Source organism: Chelonia mydas, chromosome 11 (genome assembly GCF_015237465.2).
Source record: "Chelonia mydas isolate rCheMyd1 chromosome 11, rCheMyd1.pri.v2, whole genome shotgun sequence".
Classification (NCBI taxonomy): domain Eukaryota; kingdom Metazoa; phylum Chordata; order Testudines; family Cheloniidae; genus Chelonia; species Chelonia mydas.
In genome coordinates this window covers 17299622-17319528 of record NC_051251.2, presented here as the reverse complement: position 1 = coordinate 17319528, position 19907 = coordinate 17299622, and the positions used below count along the sequence as shown (strand labels likewise).

The window sequence follows — 19907 nt, the reverse complement described above, 5'->3', positions numbered from 1 at the left end:
TTTTCTTATGGCATTTCATAAGTTTTGCTATCTTTATCTTCAAAAAGAAGCACCTTTATTTTTCAAATGTGGACACATACAACTAATATATGACCTCTGGTGATATATTTTTCAGCGCGAGAAGCTGATACATGAGTTGGAGGAAGAAAGACATTTGAGACTTGAGAGTGAAAAAAGATTACGGGAGGTGACATTGGAGTCGGAGCGTAGCAGAGCTCAAATGCGTGGATTGCAGGAGCAGTTTTCGAGGTACGTTGTGTTTGTAAACTTCATTCACAATATAGAAAGAATGCTTTGATACAAAAGTGCCTGAAACCCTCTGGCAGCATGGTCAGCATGAAAGGAGGAAAACCTCTCATATAATTAATTGGGAAAACCCGTTATGCTTCTGGGTAAATGATTTATACAGCCTATAGAATTTGAGAGGATTATACCTTGTTGTAGAATTCCATAGGATGGTGTAAACAAAATCTGTGGAAATGCAATTACTATCTGTTATATTTCCCTACTATTTTTCTGGAAGATCACAGGGCTTCACATTTCTTAAGAAATGCATGCCGTGGCCAAATCAAGGTTACATTTTCTTTATTCTTCGATATGATGAAAAAACACTGTGCCTTCATCACCAGTTGAAAATAATGCTTTTTAAATAATTTAATAAAATGTGCTACTTGTTTATGATCCATTGTCAAATATATAATATCCTAAAGGGTGCAGGCTATTTTCCTGTTTCAGCATGCTTTAGGACTGTTTCTGCATTGACTTTAATGGAATATGGTGCTTGGGTAGGAGTCCACCCATATGGATGTCATTACAGGATTGGGTCCTTAAGTTATTTCCATAGTCAAATACTTAAATGAAATGGCTGAGACATGGAATAGAGTGCTGTATGGTTTTTGTAATGCACACTGACATCTTTTACTGCAATTCTGAGTGGCTTCTATTCACATGGAGAAGAGCAAGCAGAATCAGAACTGAAAACGGAGTTTCACATTGTATGGTGTCCAATGAGACAGTGTCTGAGTATTAACTGTTTCTCTCGCAAAGTTCCATTTTGTTCATACAATAAAAGTGAGCTGTCTTTTTGTTAGCACCTAGCAGAATGGAGTCTCGCTCCATGACTGAGGCAATACAAATAAATAATACAATTATAGATGGCCAATATTTTGGAAATGCTTGGAAAATAAATTTCTGTTTTTGTCAAAAATTGATGACAACTTTTCATGAAAAATATTGAAAACACGTCACACCTTTTTTGAGGTTCCAGCATGATGTTCTCTTTAGGTGAGTCCCATTGAATGATTCACAATAATTCAAATCCGTCCACTGAACGTTGTTGGTTGGGATATTTTTTTCCTGTTACATTTTAATCATTTTAGTTTCTGGAAAAAGTGCTTAAGCTCCTGATTATAAAACAATAATTTTGTTAAATTTAAATCTTCCTGAATTATTTAAACTGATGCAGTACTGCTAGCTTGTATTGTGTCTTTTTGCTATAAATTTGTAACTGGATGTTGTGACTGAAATTTTCCAGTGTTTCATGCACAGATCTCTTTACCATTCCTGTAAAAACATTTGACTAAATCTCCAATAGCTCAACAAAATGACTACCTTTACTGTTAATGAAAATCCATGTTTGTATGGCAAATTAATCCATTTCTTTCCTTCCCATTTCTTTTCACAATGTCCTCTTCATCACAGTGTAGCTGTCTTAAAACTGATTTAGTTAAACTGGTGCAAACCTTTGTCTGGACACATTTATATTGGTTTAAAAGTGGTTAAATTTGCTTTGCACGTATTCATTTTCCAGTGCAAGCTAAACCAATATAAACCTGTATTAAACTGTTTTAAGAGCATCAACACATAGTTTTGTACAAGTTTAACTAAAACACACCTTTTGTTAAACTAGTGTGAATTTGAGTGAAATCCCTTGTCCCGTTTTAGTCAACAGCAAAACTCCCACTGATGTCATTGGCCAGGATTTTATCACTTGTATGTAGACCAGCTCTTTGGAAGACAGCACTACACTGTTTTAAACTTCATTTCCATTTGGAATGTCACCTTTGTAACTATGAGGGCTAAAAACTTCCCTCTTTTTTAGTGAAAGTTTTCTTGTTGCAGAAGATTATGGTGCTCACAGGTTATGGTACTCACATCATATAGATTTATCTCTGGACAAGTGAATTTTTCAGCCCCATGTTAAGAAATAATAAGACTGATGCTGGTAAAATCCTATGCCCCAGGGCAGTCGTATAGTTCAGAGGAAACTCAGGTAAATGGAGATTATCTACTTCTCATTTGAGGAATATGAAGTTTAGTTTAGGTTAGTTTACCCATTTCTTTTTTTCCTAACTATGCTACTGTTCCACAGTGATACTGTGTCAGTTGAGGAATTGAAGGAAAGGAAAAAAAATTACACTGGACCAAAAAAAAGTGTGTGGCGATGGGGGCAGAAAGTGAAGGGGAAAAGGAAAGCACTTTTATCAGTACATACATGCGAACTGGGAAAGGATTTTCTGCACCCAAATCTGGCTTTCAAAAGAGAACAGAAAATCTGAGAGAAAAGCAGGTAGCACATCATAGCTTTGCAAGTCTGCACATCTCTGTTACTGAGTCAGTGTATACATTCATGCCTATGCACTCCATGCAATACAGTAACTTAAACAGAGATTTGGAGCAGGTGCTCAATCTGTCTTTCTCCCTCTCATAAAAATATTTTCTCCTCATCTTTAGAAGAATGAAACATGACACTGTAAACTGACCTTTTGTAATCCGCGTCAAAAAGCTCTGCTCATTATTATGTGAAAACTTTAACCTGCCTTATAAGCATTCAGTTTTGAGTGCACAGTCCTCTGTGCGTGACTCCAGAAGCAGGCTTTCTTTTGCATTGATTAAGTCCTAACACCTACTCAGTCAGCAATATTTCTGGCTGAGATTCCCCCGCAAATCAAAGTCCTCCTTTTTAACATCTGTAAAAATCTAGACCCTTAAAATGATACAGTGGCTACAGTTTTAATGTAAATGTTTGACAGTTACTGTGGAAGAAGGAAAAGATTTTTAACAAAACGTATGTTCTGTACCTGGATTATATAGTGTACTGTGCAGATAGGAGCAATTTTACTATTAGATGTAGTATGTGTTTAAAGTATTCAGAGTGCCGCAGAAAAACACTTTAGTCTTAAATCCAAAATCTTTACATTGGAGTTGTGTACAATGATTCTTGTGTTGTTTTACAAAGCATAACATACTGTACTCTCACCTTCAACTCCATTGAAGTCTGTTGCTTGTTCGTAACAATTAAATTCCACGAGACTTTATTGGCATGATTAACCATACAAGTGTTACTAGAGTGCATAAAAGAGACTGAGCCTTCAGGTATCTATCAGAGTTGGGTAATATCCATCCAGGATATGGGTAAACGTGTTTAGGATTTATTTCCTGTTTCAGCAATGGCCATTCCTGATCCACTGGCAGATTGCTACATCGTGTGAACCCATCTCTGCTGTCTTTCCTTTCTTCCAGAGTTAGATACAGTTTTCATTACTCCTTTTTGCTTAAATGACTTTTATGATTACTTACAATTTGAGATTTCTTTCATGTATTTCCTTGTATTTTGGACATTGGAGTAGAAAGTGCAGTCTCTTCTTGGCTGCTCTGAGCTTGGACTGTGCTTTATGTCTGATAGTTTCATCAACTTCTTGTAGCAATATGTGCAGTGATCCCAAGAAGAACCAAAACAGTAGGTGTGATTTATAGTATCATTCCAGAAGGTACATTAAGTAGTATACAGAATATAAATTGATTGCACTGTCTTCTATACATCATCATAGTGTACCAAATGTTGCTTGAGTGCATGCAGTACATAGGAATCCATGCTGGGATTAAATGTTGAAGCAGTAATAGAAGTAGATCTGTCTTAAGTTATTTTGATTACTATGTAAGTCTACAGAAAACAAGTTTAATAAAACACACAATTGTATAGTGAATCTGTTAAGAGTAATTGAAGCTGCAAGAATCAGTTCTTTAAAATTACTTTATTTACATTGCACAACATATTTCACCTTAAGATGGCCTTGGTTACAGATGTCTACATCTGTTGCTGCAAAACTGATGCTGACTTTTAAGAACACATGCTGCTGGAAAAGTAGGAAATTTATCCAGGTTGGGGCTCTAGGAATCTGACAAATTAGATGTCTTATAATTCTCATTGCATTGTTTCAGTATTCCCCTCACGCTAATATTGACCATAGGGTTATATCTGTCACTTCTAACAGGTGGAACATGACCATGACAAATCCAATAACACTTTGCATAAGATGACAGTATGTCTCTCTAGTGGGTACAAACGTGTATTCTTTAGCTTGCTCCTGGTGTTTTTGATTCCTCCTGCTGTATTCTGTTTGGTGATGTTGGTGATGTGTTGTCAGAAGATCAGACCAGAATTGATAACTAATTGCCTACCACTGGGGATAAAGGGATATTTTGCATTTAATCACGTCAAACTGACCTAGAGATTGCAACCTGCTTACTCCCCAGAGAAGCTTTATTGCAGTGCACAACAATCCACTATGGCACAGACTGAATCTTGGGTAGAATGGCTTAGAGATTTATAAGCCTTGGGACACCTGTATAGCCTAAAGTGGTGGGGTCATTTTGTCTAATGTCCATTTAACACCAGTCAGACTATTAATCTTATTTCAAAATCATCTTTGGATGTTAAATTGTAGATACATTCTCCTGCTCATGGAGAAGAGGTTGTAAATTTGCTTCCCCTTCTCCATTTATCATTAATCTGAGGTTAGAATCTCTTGGTCAACAGATTACCAAATAGCTAAAACTGCTTTAAGTATACATCTTTGGTGGAGCTATATGAACATAATAACGATAAGGGGAAGGGCTTTTCCTCTGAGTTTAAGCCATCAGATTTCTAAATTACTGCAATCTCCTCTCCTTCTGTATGTTTGAATGGAACCTCCATGGCTTCCTTGCATCTTTAGGAAGGAGCAGTACTATCATAAAGGAGTACTTGTAAAGGTTTTACCTTTTTCAAAACTAACATGATTAATCTGATCAAGTCAGTCAGTCTTCGAACCTTTTCTAGGATCAGGCACTCTTTGTGTCAGAACCACTTTTAGATTTAGGTTGCAAGCCTGCTAAGATGTTTTCTGTGTACTCAGCGATTTAGAATTCCTCTCTTGAATTACTTAATGGAAAAATAAGATGTTTAGTAAAGTTCAAACATGCATGAAGTAAAATGAGCATAATGAAAAATCAGTAGCTATTTCATGAGCAATGGTCAAAGCCTAAAAGGCGTTTTTTGCACTGCTGTAAATATCTTTCTAGGATATATAAACAGTTCAGAGACTCTGTAGGACCCTGCGTTGTAGCTCCATTACCATTTTAGTTCTCTGGAGTAACAATTCCAATAGATTTTTCTCTCTTCAACCACTGTGGAGACAAAGGGCACTTCCCCTGTTTAAGGCTATCTAGATAATAAATATGACTCCTCCAAAGCTCAGACAATTTTTCCCCTTTGGAGAGGATGTGGCAGTTCTTGTTTTCAGAGGGTCCTAGCCTTTCCAGGCCAAATGGATCTGCAGGTTAATCCCATGGAACAGTCAGATTCTTTGGCTTGGTACTTAGAGACAGTTTGGTGAACATTCCTAAACCTCCAAATCCACAAAAAGGAAACAGAGGAAGGGAGAGGCCATGGTGACCAAACTGCCCTTTTGGGCCAGGATTGTTGAGCAGGTGGGAGGTGGGAAAAATTGGCATCATTACTTACTTCATTCTTTTCAACTGGGTTACTGGCTTAGTGGGTGAGGGAAACAGTAGATATAATACATCTTGATTTTACTCAGGCTTTTGACACAGCCTCACATGATATTCCCATAAGCAAACTAGGCAAATGTGGTCTAAATGAAATTACTATAAGGTGGCTGCACAACTGCTTGAAAGACCATATTCAAAGAGTAGTTATTAATGGTTTACTGTGAAAGTGTGAGGACATATCTGGTGGAGTCCCAAAAGGGTCAGTTCTGGGTCTCATACTAGTCAATATTTTCATTTAATGACTTGGATAACAAAAAGGAGAGTACGCTTATAAAGTTTGCAGATGACACCAAGCTGGGAGGGGTTGCAAGCACTTTGGAGGAGAGGATTAGAATTCAAAATGACCTTGACAAATTGGAGAATTGGTCTGAATTCAACAAGATGAAATTCAGTAAAGACAAGTGCAAAGTACTTAGGAAGGTAAAATCAAATGCACAACTACAAAATGAGGAATAACTGGCTAGCTAACAGTATTGCTGAAAAAGATCTGGGGGTTGTTGTGGATCACAAATTGAATATGAACCAACAATGTGATGCAGCTGTGAAAAAAGCTAATATCATTCTGGAGTGTATTCACAGGAGTCCCATATGTAAGACATGAGGGGTAATTATCCCACTCTATTCGGCACTGGTGAGGCCTCAGCTACAGTATTGTGTCCACTCTTTAGGAAAGATGTGGATAAAATAGAGACAGTCCAGAGCAGAACAACAAAAAGGAAAAAACGTTAAAAAAACTGGGCATGTTTAGTCTTGAAAAAAGAAGGCTGATGGGGAACCTAATAACAGTCTGCAAATATATTAAGGGCTGTTATAAGGAGGCTAGTGATCCATTGTTCTCCATATCCACTGAAGGTAGGAAAAGAAGTAACAGGTTTAATCTGCAGCAAGGGAGATTTAAGTTAGATATTAGGAAAAACTTTCTAACTATAACGGTAGTTAAACTCTGGATCAGGCTTCCAACAGAGGTTATGGAATCTCCATCACTGGAGGTTTTTAAAAACAGGTTGGACAAACACCTGTCAGGGATGGTCTAGGTTTACTTCGTACTGCCGCAGTGCAAGGAGCTGGACTTGATGACTTCTCAAGGTCTCTTCCAGACTTACATTTCTATGACTCTATGATTTGGCTGCTTCAGGTGTAGAGGCTTCACCAGACTCATTTGCAGATTATCTCTTCCTAGTGATAGAGCAAAAAAATCAGCTATGTCTGTCAGCAACCTCTCATATAATTGACAATATAAATTTGTTGACTCTACTGCAGACCCTAGTGGGGAGAGGGAGACAAAACTGCATGTATTCCTGCCTTTTAGAGAGATTTCAGATGGTGTCTGTTTATGATTTTTCCTTTCTCCCCAAGGGCTGTCTTTTGCACAGATCTTCAGGGACCCATCCTAACACCTTTTGTGTTCAACCTGCATGTGAGGTCCCTGTGAGAGGCAGCTTGTGTAAGAATGGAGAGAACTTGTATCTGAAGCTGACCTTGAAACACGTATCCGTGGTTGAGTTACCTCCAGATTTAATTACTTGGGGCTAACACCACTTAGAAGCCACAGACCTGGTGCAGAATGCAACAGCCCGTTTACTTAGAAGTGCTGACTGAATGGTGCACATGGTGCTTGTGTGCTAAAGACTACACTGGCTTCTTCTTTGCTTCCAGCTACAGTCTGAAATGTTGATTTTGATCTTGAAAGCCCTAAATGGTTTGAGTGGTAACTACCTTAGAGACATTGGGTGCCAGCCGATGGGCAAAAGCTCATAGCACTTAATTTGGCTATTTGGGTCCTGGGGGCAGTGTTTTCAGTGAACGGTTGCACTTTTCCCATTGGTCTGACAGGAGTCAAGTTTCTGAGCTTCAGGGCACAGTGTGAAGCCCATCTGCTTATTGGGTCTTTGGCCTGAATGGGGGGTGGGTGTCTGTTTGCTTAGAGCTGACAGTGGAGAGATGAGGTTTGTTTTAGTTTTAGTTTTAGTTTACAGTGGTCAGTGGAACATAGTATTGTTCTTATTTATTTACGTACATGTGCACATGGACAATGTGATTGGCATATTTAAACAACACAACATAAGAACGGCCACACTGGTTCGGACCAGTGGTCCATCTAGCCCAGTATCCAACAGTGGTCAGTGTCAGATGTGTCAAAGAAAATGAACAGAACAGGAAAATTATTGAGTGATCCATCCCCTGTCATCCAGTCCCAGCTTCTGGAAGGCAGAGGTTTAGGGACACCCAGAGTATGGGGTTGCTTCTCTGACCACCTTGGCTAATAGCCATTAATGGATCTATCCTCCATGAACTTATGTAATTCTTTGTTTCAGTTATACTTTTGACCTTCACAACATCCACTGGTGATGAGTTCCACAGGTTGACTGTGCATTGTGTGAAGAAGTACTTCCTTATATTTGTTTAAAACCCTGCTGCCTATTAAATAAATAAATAAATAGATAAAAGTCAGGAGGAGGACGTGCAAATATGATTGGGCACCACCACTACTGTGACTTACCTAAATAAACAAAGGTGAAACTGAAATGGCAGACAGCATGTTAAGGAAGACCAAACAGGTTCTATTTTGAACAGCTCCATACCCTGCCTCTTGGAGTCTTATCCGGCAGGACAGAGGAATTTTTTCTTAAGTAACTGTGGTCCAGACTCCTAGAAGGAAGTTCCCCAAGGTGGAAATTTGATTTGACAGTATTATTTCCCTCAATTCATGTGCTAGTCTGGACCAGCCTTCTAGGCTCTGAGCTATATTCTAATAAGGAAAAAATAGAGAAAGATGGCCTCTTTATATCCGGCTTAAATTTATCAGTTTTTCCATTCCAGATGTGAATGTGGTTCGCATAAATTGTGTTTCTTTTGTAGTTTAGAAATAATTTCTTTGTATTAGAGAGTACCCATGCCTAAATACCTTAAATGTGGGTTTTCTTAAAAACCGGACTTTCTCTCCATCGTCTTTTTTCTGTTATGGTGTAGGGGATTCATCGGCATTGGATGAGAGATCGAAAACAGAGATCGCATATTATCATTATCAAAATATACCTCACTGTTGTCGCTGCTTAAAGTGACTATAGAATCAGTGTACACTCCAAAACAGTGTCAGAAGTTATTCAGTGAAGAGAAGTTATAACTGGCTACATTCGTATGACACCTGTTGGTTTATGTAACACTTGTAGAGAACACTGAATTGACTAGCCCCAGGCATTATTAAGGATGCATATCTTTCCTGAACACCTGTAGGTTGTTGAGGCACTAAAACTGCAATAATAGTCAAACCTGTCTGAATATCCTGACATACTCGTGAATAATGTGCATTGCTGTTCTGTTGAATCTCTTATTTGCTGTGAATACTTCTTTTAAGGGGTCCAGGAAATGAGTAATTTGTGTCTGCCATGGCAAAATCAGACTAATTTATTTATTCTGATGCTCACAGTTTTACTTTGTGTGTATGTATTGGCTATTTTGTAATTCTATATGTGCCTCGACCACATATGTGCATTTCTGGCAGGCTTGATCTATAACATGCCCATCATCTTTGTATCAGAACACTAACCAGCACAGAGCTCTCTCAGGTCTCTTGGCTAACATTACAATGTGGTGGTTCTTTTCCTTTGTTTAATATAATTCAATAACCCTAGCATTAGTATATGCTCATTTTGGCTGCGCTTTCTTTGAGCACATACAAAATGGTGCTTAAGTTACTTACAGGTTCTGGGTACGTCAAAAATACAGACAAATACCAGCTTAGGTTCCCATACTGCCCTTTGGGTATATGCACAGAGCATACTCCTGTTTAGGGGACATGGTGTGGGGAAGTTATCTCTTCCAGAAAGGCTCCACAAAGTTTGGCTTCTGTCAGTCAGGAGAGGGTGGGGATGGGAAAGTAGTTCTGGCTGGTCTACAATGAATCCTACACACACATAACAGATCTTGGGAACAAAATGTTTCAATTTACACTAGACTGTGAGCTACTTATGCTTCTCCTCCATCTGTAGTTTGGTGCATTTCCTTCACCAAATTGGGTTCCAGATGATGCCAGAGAAACTCCAGACAGCATATTTCTGGCAGGAGTTCTGCAGTGCGGGGAGGCAAGCAATAAGGGCTGCTCTCCAGGGGTCAGGTGGCATTGTGGACACAAATTCTCCATGCACAAGCAGTGGAGAGGGTGGAATTCTTCACCACTGCCACAGAACAGTGAAAAAAACTCCATGAGCTGGAATTTGTAGTCCCTCCACTGCCCTATCTGTGTTATTGCTAGCAAAGGAGACTGGGGCCCTTGTACTGAATGTGACAGTACACAGTACTATGACATGTTACACCAATCAAAATTCAAGGCATTTTGCAATTTATTTTGCACTCTAAAATAGGCACATTGTCAGAGCTAATATCATTTACTTTCCCTAACCACAAATCAACTTTTCTTCATCCTTCTTTGTAAAGTACCTTGAAAATCAGGGACAGAAAAGTGCTAATAGAAGAACTAAGAATTATGGATCCCTTTGAAAAAACACACACCTGCCTTGACATTTTACAGTCCTTCATTTTGAGATACTTTTACAGGAAGTATGTCTTTCAGTCATAAGGATACATTTCTGTTACTTCTTATTGGTGTACCAGTCTTATAGATATGTTTTTAAAAAATGGTATTTGTAATGTGGAAAATAAAAGAAATACTGACAAAATTTCTTTCCTGTGGAATTTGTCATAGTTTGGTTTCTTTGGTTTCTCCACTTTACAGATAGGAAAAGTAAGGGTCTGAAGTTGACAGGGTCACAGCAGTCCGGGGGTGGTGGGAGCGAGCAGCAGTGCCAGCTGCTCTGTCTGCATCCAAGTCAGTTTTCCCATGTGGGTGCAGGAGGGGGATGCAGAGGTTAGGGGCACAGGAGGGGGAGCAGGAGTGGGGGTGAAGAGGGCACAGTGCAGGGGTTAGGATGCAGGAGGGGAGTGAAAGGGTTGGGGTGCAGGAGTTGGGGCACAGGAGGGGGAAGGGGTTAGAATGAAGGGGAGCAGGAGGGAGGTGCAAGGTGTAGGAGTGAAGGGGGTGCAGGGATTAGGTGTTGAGGGCACAGTGCAGGGGTTAGGGGTCAAGGGAGGGTGGGGAAGCCCATGGGTGCCAGGCGCTATGGGGGAGTGTACCGCACCCACGGGAGCTAGGAGCAGCAAAATGCAAGTTCACTCAGGGTGCCATTTTCCCTAAGGCTGGCCCTGTGCCCAAGGACTTTCTGAATTGAGGTCTGGTTATATCACAGGACTGTAGTAATATTTACATGAAAAAAGAAAAAAATACAGGAAAAAAATGGATGAAAAACTGAGTGGATAATAGTAATAAAATGATGATACTAAAAAGAGTGTTGTAGCCATGAGAGTCCCAGGAAGAAGAGCTCTATGTGGTTTAAAAGCTTGTGTCTCTGTCACCCACAGAAGGGTGTATTACTTCGCTCACCTTGTCTCTCAATAGTAATAAGAGTGAGACATGGGGTAGGGGCAAAGGCAGAAATGCAAAGGCACAAATAGATGTTCTGCTGGGAGAGAAGCAGTGTGGCCTAGGGTTTGAGCGCTGTGACTGTGACTCAGGAGATCTGTGTTCTGTTCCTGGATCTGCCACTGACTGCCAAGGGACCACCCAACAGATTAGAAGGCTGAAATGCTTAATTGCTGCTTTGCTTCAATCTTCCCTAAAAGGATGATTGTGATAGGATGCTTAATGCAATAATAATTAACAAGGAAAGGATGAGGTCATAAGGCAGAATCTGGAAGGACTAGGTTAAGAAATACCAAGAACGAGACTGAAATCACCAAGGCTGAAGTACTCAAAACGGCTGGCTGAAGTAGTAGCAGAACCACTGGCAATTTTATGTGCAGGCTACATGGAGGATGAGTGAGGTCCCAGAGGAGTGGAAGATGGCAAACATGATGCCTGTTTTTAGAAGGCTGAGAAATAAGACCCAGAAGATTTACAGACCAGTAAGTCTAACTTCAGAACATGGTAAATTGTTAAAGATTGATAAAACAGTTGATTTGCAATTACCTAGAGGAAAATAAGATGAATAGTAAGAGGCAATATGGATTTGTCAAAAACAAATCATGCCAAACCAACTTAATCGCTTTGATAGGATAACAAGCTTAATGGATAAAGGAAATGTGATGGGTTTAGGATATCGTGCTTTATTAATGAATTTGATACAGTTCCACTTTACATTCTCATGGGGAAACAGGGAAATCTGAATATGTTGAAACTACTGCAAAAGTAGATGTGCTGTAGACACTTGCAGCCGTTTCTGTGAAGTACATTTCATAAAGGCAGGTGGAAGGAGGGTGAAGAATAATCCTATCAAATCTGCAGGTGATGCAAATCTGGAAGGGAATGCAAACACTCCAGAGTTTTGGAGGGTCAGAAACAGTATGTTCTTCAGAAATCAGGTAAAATCAATCATATATGATGCAGTGAAAGCCAGAGTCAAGTGGTTCACATAGGAAATAATATTTTTGCTCTGCTTAGCTCTGGATAGGTTTCAGACCCTTGAGTGTTATTGATTAGAAAAGACACATAAGCCCAAACTGTTCCCTCCGCTTCTACGGATCCCCAGTCAGGAGGCATTGAAATGGGGAGAGTGCTGTCGCTAAGGCCCCTTCCCTTGAGAGCGTTGCGAGTGGGCCAGAATCAAGGTTACTTGCTTGCATCCATCATCTCCCCCACTGAGTGAATATTAACTGTTCGTAACAAGGAAGGGCTTCTCCCCAGCTTGCTAAAGACTCACTGCCACACCCACAGTCTCTCTTCCAGGCGGTGTATTTGTCCACATGCAGGGCAGATCAGCAAAAGCACAGTGCCTCAACTCACCTTGGACGAGGGTGACCAGACAGCAAGTGTGAACAATCAGGACAGAGGGTGCGGGGTAATAGAGCCATATAAGAAAAAAAGACCCAAAAACCAGGACTGTCCCTATAAAATAGGGACATTTGGCCACCCTACCTTGGGCTACAACTCCCAGGAGGTTTTACGCCTTTATTTCTCAGGGTCCAACTGCCTCCCCTCCCAGGGGACTTTGGCGGTCCTAGCTCTACAGGGCTCCCTGTTCCCAAGGAGAAGGCAGTGAGAGCCCCATGTCCACTCTCTCTCCCCCTCTAATGAATGGCTCTCAGCCTGACTCACCCTGGCTCCCGGTCACCTAGTCTCTCTCTCTGTGTAAGCCCAGGTGCCCTCTTTGAAAGCTCAACTGAGATCAGCTGACAAGTCACAGATGCACTAGCCCTGCTCCCTTTTAAAGTGTACTTCTGGACTATCATTGTATGCTTCCCCCTGTGCACTGTGAGGAAAAACCCCTTTCATGGGGTGATGTAGGGACAATGGCATTAGTCATCCATAGAGTGGAGTTCCAGGGAAACTCATGAGCAATGTGGAGGTACACTGCATCTGCCCACATGGCCCTGGCCTCCAACAGATCTCAGGTGTCAGCGTAGATCTTCGGGAAATCCTTCTGGTTTAGGGGCTTTAACCTCCTGCCTACTCTGACTCCTCATAGAGAGAATTTCAGAAGAAACATGATAAGGTTTTCCTGTATAAGAGATGCTTGATTTGAGAGGGCCATAGATTGGGGAGAGTTCACAGACCAGAAGCAAAAATAATCCAGAATTTGAAAAATATGATTTAGGAAGAAAAGTTAAGAGGATGGGGAACGTTTAGTCTGCATTGAAGATGACTGAGAAAAGCCATAATTACAAACAAAAATGTAAGGGAAGGGAAGTTATAGGTGGGACAATGATTCTCAGGGACAGAGCAAGAGACATTATCATAGCCTGGTTGATTAATTTGACATTCAGTAACTGCTAACAGAATAAGTAATGGACATAAACTGCAGCAGGGTTAATTTAGGTTTAAATACAAAGACGAAATGTAAAAGGACTGTTAAACAAATGAGAGAATAATTACAAGGGAGACTGTGCAATTACCATCCATGGAGGTGTTATAATAAATTGACTATGTAACACCTTCAATCTGAGGGTCTCAAAGTGCTTTGCAGAGACATGGGGTGAAGTCATCCCAATGCAGAGAGCTAGTACTAGACTTTTGAACTACTTAGGTATCAGTTCAGCTGTTTTGACAACCTAAGTAGAACATAAGAACGGCCATACTGGGTCCGACCAGTGGTCCATCTAGCCCAGTATCCTGTCTTCCAACAGTGGCTAGTGCCAGATACGTCAAAGGGAATGAAAAGAACAGGGCAATTATTAAGTGATCCATCCTCTGTCATCCAGTCCCAGAATCTGGCAGTCACAGGCTTAGGGACACCCAGAGCATGGAGTTGCATCCCTGACCATCTTGGCTAACAGCCATTGATGGACCTATCCTCCATGAATTTATCTAATTCTTTTTTTAACCCAGTTATACTTTTGGCCATCACAATATCCCCTGGCAATGAGTTCCACAGGTTGACTGTGCATTGTGTAAAGAAGTACTTCCTTTTATTTGTTTTAAACTTGCTACCTATTAATTTCATTGGATGATCCCTGGTTCTTATATTATGAGAAGGGATAAATAACGTTTCCTTATTCACTTTCTTCTCACCATTCATGATTTTGTAGACCTCTATCATATCTCCCTTTAGTCATCTCCTTTTTAAGATGAACAGTCCCATTCTTTTTAATCTCTCCTCAGACGGAAGCTGTTCCATACCCTTAATCAGTTTTGTTGCCCTTCTCTGTACCTTTTCCATTTCTAATATATCTTTTTTGAGATGGTGCAACTAACACTGCATCCTATATATATACATATATATACTGCACACAATTATATATTAGTAGGATTTAAATGGTGCTTAGGCTTTTGGCTGGTCAGCTGCACAGGAGTGAATTGTATTCTTACGGAATTAGCCTCAGGACACCTCTCTGAGGGAAGTATTATTACTATCATTTTACAGATGGGAGGGGTGGGAAATGAAGCATGGAGAGATTAAAGGGCTTGTCTACATGAGTAACTTACATTATTGTTTTGCATCAATATAAGTAAACTGGTGCAAAAGGCTGTGTGAACAATCTTATTTGGTTTGAGTGGGTTATTTTGGTTTAGTTTAATACTATTCCTATTCAAATGAAACAAAACTCCATGCAGTTAGTGGCTTGTTTATGCCATGAGGCTTGAAGGAGCTTATGCCTTATTTGACCCACTAGTGGCTCCTTCCAACACAGTTTATTATATGAATTTTACAGTAAATGTCTTGCAGAAATTAAGACAATTTATTTAAATGTAACATTCTTGTGTTTAGAGTGTAATTGTACTATTTTAAAACCAATTTAAGATATACAAACACATGTTAAATATTCAGAGACTTTTAAAAAGACTCTTAAAACTGGAAGTTTAATTTATAAGATTTGATAGCTCTTTTCCAACTATTTTTACCATCTGTTGTCTCACTAATGGCCTCTGACTCTCACATAAATCAGGGAATCTTTATATTTAACTGTTACTCTATCATTCTGAAAATTCTTGGCTTCCAGAAAAGATTGTTACTATTCATGTCATTGCCTGTTTTTGAAAAAAAATGTTAAAAACTACTCCCTCATTCCAGCCTTTGTTCAACATTGAAAATAAAGTGGTGGAAATAATCTCCTTTTCCTTTAAATTTCTTTAGGGTCCACAGTGATCTGGATTTTTTTGAAAGCTTACTCTATTTATCACTTCAGAGTCAGATTCATCCCTCTACCAGAGCTTGTGAATATGGCACAAGTCTCTTCAGATTTAAATATGTACCTCTGTTATTTTAAAAGATTGTCTTTGTTATATGATAGCCATAAAACAAATGACCAAAAAAAAAGGGGGGCGGGGGAATCTGGAAGGAACACCTACAAGACGAAGGCAATGTGATGATAAAGGTCTTGAATCTTTACAGTGAAACACATTACGAAGAATCACCTTTTAGACAGCCTTGTCAACTATATCTCTGAATCCAAAAATACAAAGGGATCTGTCTAAATGGAAATGATGTCACACTAAAATGCTTAGAGAAACAGAAATAAGATTGGGAGAACAGGAAAGAAGATAGGAGAAAACAGATGTGATTTAAAGATTTGCCCACAGACCACTGAGATAAGTTTAATGCTCCCACTTCCCTCCCCCTTCCAAATGTCCAATTGGTTTAAGATACAACAGTGGTTGTTTCCCAGACCATTAAGGGGACCAGATAACTTTCTTTTAAGTCTTCCATCCCGCTAGTAATCCTGCACAGTGGTCACCTTTAAAATTTTGTTCCAATTTGAAAGATTCTATCTTTCCAATGGAATTTCCTCTTATATAGAGGAGGAATGTTACTGAAAATGGCAGAAAAAATGTGACCCCCCCCCATGTATAAACCTTTCAAAGGTGGCTATGCTCCATGCCAGTCCTTCTACTTCAGTAGTGCTTTGTTTTCCTACTGTTACATATTTGAGATACAGTACAAACAAATAAAATACAAAGTCCAACACTATGTAGTAATCTGTTAATACTGGTCTTGCAATTGCACAAAAGTTGTGAATGCAGTTTCCTTTGCAAGATACTTTGTGGATTTGCCTCCCTGTTTACTTTTTGGATTATGCTATACTTGTGACTCCTTTTGTCAGGTACAGGTAAATGTTGAAGACCAACTGTAGCTGACAAAGGCTTCTGTGAAACCCTCAGATGCATAGATTTATTCCACTTTTCTATGTAGTGTGGATCTGAATATCTGAGTTTAGGATCAGGAATTTTTCTGTTTGTAAAGACAATTTTTCTGTATAGTGGTTGTAGTAGTGTCCTGAAGTTCATATTAATAATTCCCATATACTGTATACTTTGTATTACAACTGTAAAGGTATCATTAAAAACCCTACTATATATTCAGATTGACTGTAATAGGTATAGATTAAAGTAAATCATAAGGAAATATTATGATTAAAAAGGTGACATTACAAAACTAAACCTATTTAGTTTGGGACACAAAGTTGCTTTTCTTTTATGAGCTGTGATCATAATCTTAAAGGATACTGATAAGACTGACAGGTCCTAAATTTTGCATACTTTTAAAAAAACACTTTTTAATTGCAAGGGAATATAAATATGATCCACCGAAGTGCTGACCCCCTTTTGAGGTGACAGAGTGCCCTCTACTTCCATTAAAATCAGTAGGATTTGAGGGTGCTCAGCACCTTACAAGACTGAGCACATAAAGAGTACAGATACATCTCACAAGGAATAAAAACCATATAATCCTGAGTGTTGGCTGCCACGGTATAATTGTATGTGTGCACAGTGCTTTATCTAGCTCTTTGAAGGTTTTCTCCCAGTTTTTTTTCCATAGAATTTAACATTAAACAAACGGAAAAGTGAGGGAAAAGGATAATATGACAATAAACAGCTTATGCATGAACATAGATTTACTGTACTTATTACTGTAGCAATGCTCTCATTTCCTGATAAAGAGCTCTGATAGTCTCTCCAAAAGGAAGAGGAATATGAAGTGTGTGACTTGTTTATCCATCACCTTTTAAACTCCCAGTTGATAGAGCGCTGCCTCCCATTTATCCAACTATTTGCCTGGACTGGTTTCAGGGTCCATGTAGTAATGAGATAATACTGCATAAGGTATTCGAGGCATAATTTAGGCCTGGGGACACATGCTTTTATCCAGTGAAATTATATTATCCTACAAAAATGTATAATAAAATAAAGGCAGCAAATTTAAGAGAAATATGATTTTTCTCTGTTAGGTGTCATTTCTACAACAGACCCAGGGAATGTAATTTATTTTACACTTGCCCATATTGCTGATCCTCCTCTCTGTCGTCATCCTTTCAAGAGCAAAATCTCGGAGGTCAGGATTCTAATATCCTGCTTTCACCTGCTCACCAGTTAGTGAAAGAATAGGGGAAAATACAGTATGCACACAGCTAGCAGTTGGGCCAGACTTGCTGATATCTTTATATATACACGTTCTGGGTTGGACCAAGAAATGTTCATTTTGGATTTAATGAAACATTTTGTTTGACAAAATTGAACTGTTCCTTTTTCATTTTGACCACTTTTTAAACATTTTTGAATTTTCAAAAAGAAAATTATAGGACACTTTGAAACTAAATCGTTGCAAATCAAAAAATCAAAACGTTTCATTTGAAAACTGTTGAAATGTAATGTTTCCTTTTTTCAGAAATTTTTTAGTTTTTTAAAAACTTTGAAAAGTTTGAGTCTGAATCTTCTCTTTTTTCTCTTGAAAAATTTCAGCTGAAAAATTTTGTTTAGCTCTGGTGATGGCAGATGCCAAAATAACAAGTGGACCTTGGGGTTTGACCCAATAGACATGACTGGTGCAAGGTTCAACAATGAAAGGAGCGTTTTCTAGCGAATGGAAGATGGGGCTGGAAGTCAGGACTCCTGAGTTATGTTCCCACTTGCATTACTGCCTTGTATGACCATGGGCAAACCACATAGGACCACATGGGTGTGTAGGGTCAGGGAGGGCCAAGGAGTCCCTCCATGCTCCTTGCTGCACAAATGCCAGTCAACCTGAGGACACTGGGTTTCCAGTTCTAAGATCTGCCACCTGCTCATGCCCTCTGGAGTTCCAGCCATCCCATAGGGGACTGTGGCACTGGGACTTTTTCCAGCCCACAGTACCCTCCTTCGGATGTATTTTTCTTTTAAAAATCAGTTAGACGCTATTATAAAAGTTGGTCTTTGGTCACATTTTTGCCTTGTTTGCTTTCTGATACCAGAGGGCAAATAAAAGAGCTGGTCCCTAAATGTAACGATACATGAGTTGTAAATATAATTTGTTTATCATTTTAGACTGCATAACCTCTTAAATAGCTACAGTAACTAATGGAAATTGAATAATATTTCTGCTTAACCTGAGGTCGTAATATATGTTTTTTCAACCTAGTAGCAATTTGTAGACTGCATAGATCAGATTGTTTCATGGAATAATTATTATAGTAATTTTAATATTATCTAGGAACTTGCAATTATTCCATACTCTTGTTTTAATGTAATGGACTACACAGCAGTTCATTTGTTGTCTTTGCTCAAAATTGGACAGTGCAATTTAGAAAATTTAGATAACCTTTTTTCTCATAGCAAAATGTTTTGGATTTTTTTTTCTTACAGGAATATTTTAAATATATTTTTAATTAAAAGTTGCAATGCACATATATAAAGCTTGGAGGCCATCAGCAGGGAGACTCATTCAAAATTTTGCATATAGAGTAATTGTGAAACAGAGTAAAGCAAAAGGATGGCACCTTCTCTACTCACTCAGGCAGCACTACCCTTAGGCCAAGTTCTTCTTCTTCTCTCTCATTTATATTGTGGTAGAACCCAGAGGCCTCAGTCAAGCTGAGGTCCCATTATACTAGAGACTGTTCAGACATATAGAACATGAATCTCTGCTCCAAAGTGAGAGGACAAGACATAACAGATACACAAAACAGACAAATGGGTGGGAGAGCAGGGAGGATGGGGTAACAAAAATAACAGGATGATGGAGCACAATTTTTAGCCAATCCATAGGAGTAATGACAACTCCCAAGGTTCTTATTCAGTTTCTACACAGTCCTAGCTCAGATAAGTTCCCACTAAAGCCAATGGGAGTTTCTCTCCGTAAGGGTGGAGAAAAAAAATTAAGGGTCCCATCCTGCTTTACAATTTAAGTAAGCTGATGTGAATGGAACTACTTGTATGTGTAAGGACTAACCATGGGCCAGATCCTGCAAGATTCTAAGCGTCCCCTGAAAAATGGTGAATATTCTCAATGACCAGTTAAGTTAATGAGTGTTGAGCATTCTTGGAACCATTCAGGGATCCTCGGAGTGAGGGTTTGCGGGATCAGGCCCTGAATAAGTACCATATGCTTTGACCAATGGACTTAAATGGGAATATTACCCAAATAAAGAGTACAACATCTAGCCCTAAGTGGCTAATCATTTAAATGCCCTTGATATTTGTTGCAGTGTCATTAACCATCCTGAAGTCACTTGATCCTAATATGGACGTAATATCTAATTCCATAGAGATTCTGCTGAAATTTAGCAACAATTACTGTTCACTTATTATAAAGTGTTGCCAAAAAACACTA

General features: G+C 39.2%; 1 protein-coding gene and 1 long non-coding RNA gene across 9 annotated transcripts in view; one reads left to right on the top strand and one right to left on the bottom strand.

The window, feature by feature from the left end:
• Positions 1-19907, top strand: part of NCKAP5 (NCK associated protein 5) — a 588725-nt gene that overhangs the window by 316368 nt on the left and 252450 nt on the right. For all 8 annotated transcript variants that reach the window (XM_043525276.1, XM_043525274.1, XM_043525277.1 and 5 more), the window contains one exon: positions 116-249. In XM_043525276.1, coding sequence (XP_043381211.1) covers positions 116-249 — 134 coding nt within the window. The remainder of the gene's footprint in view (positions 1-115; positions 250-19907) is intronic.
• Positions 1-19907, bottom strand: part of LOC122462374 — a 355548-nt gene that overhangs the window by 192017 nt on the left and 143624 nt on the right. Inside the window, exon 2 of the long non-coding RNA XR_006284882.1 lies at positions 1032-1036. This is a non-coding gene — a long non-coding RNA (uncharacterized LOC122462374). The remainder of the gene's footprint in view (positions 1-1031; positions 1037-19907) is intronic.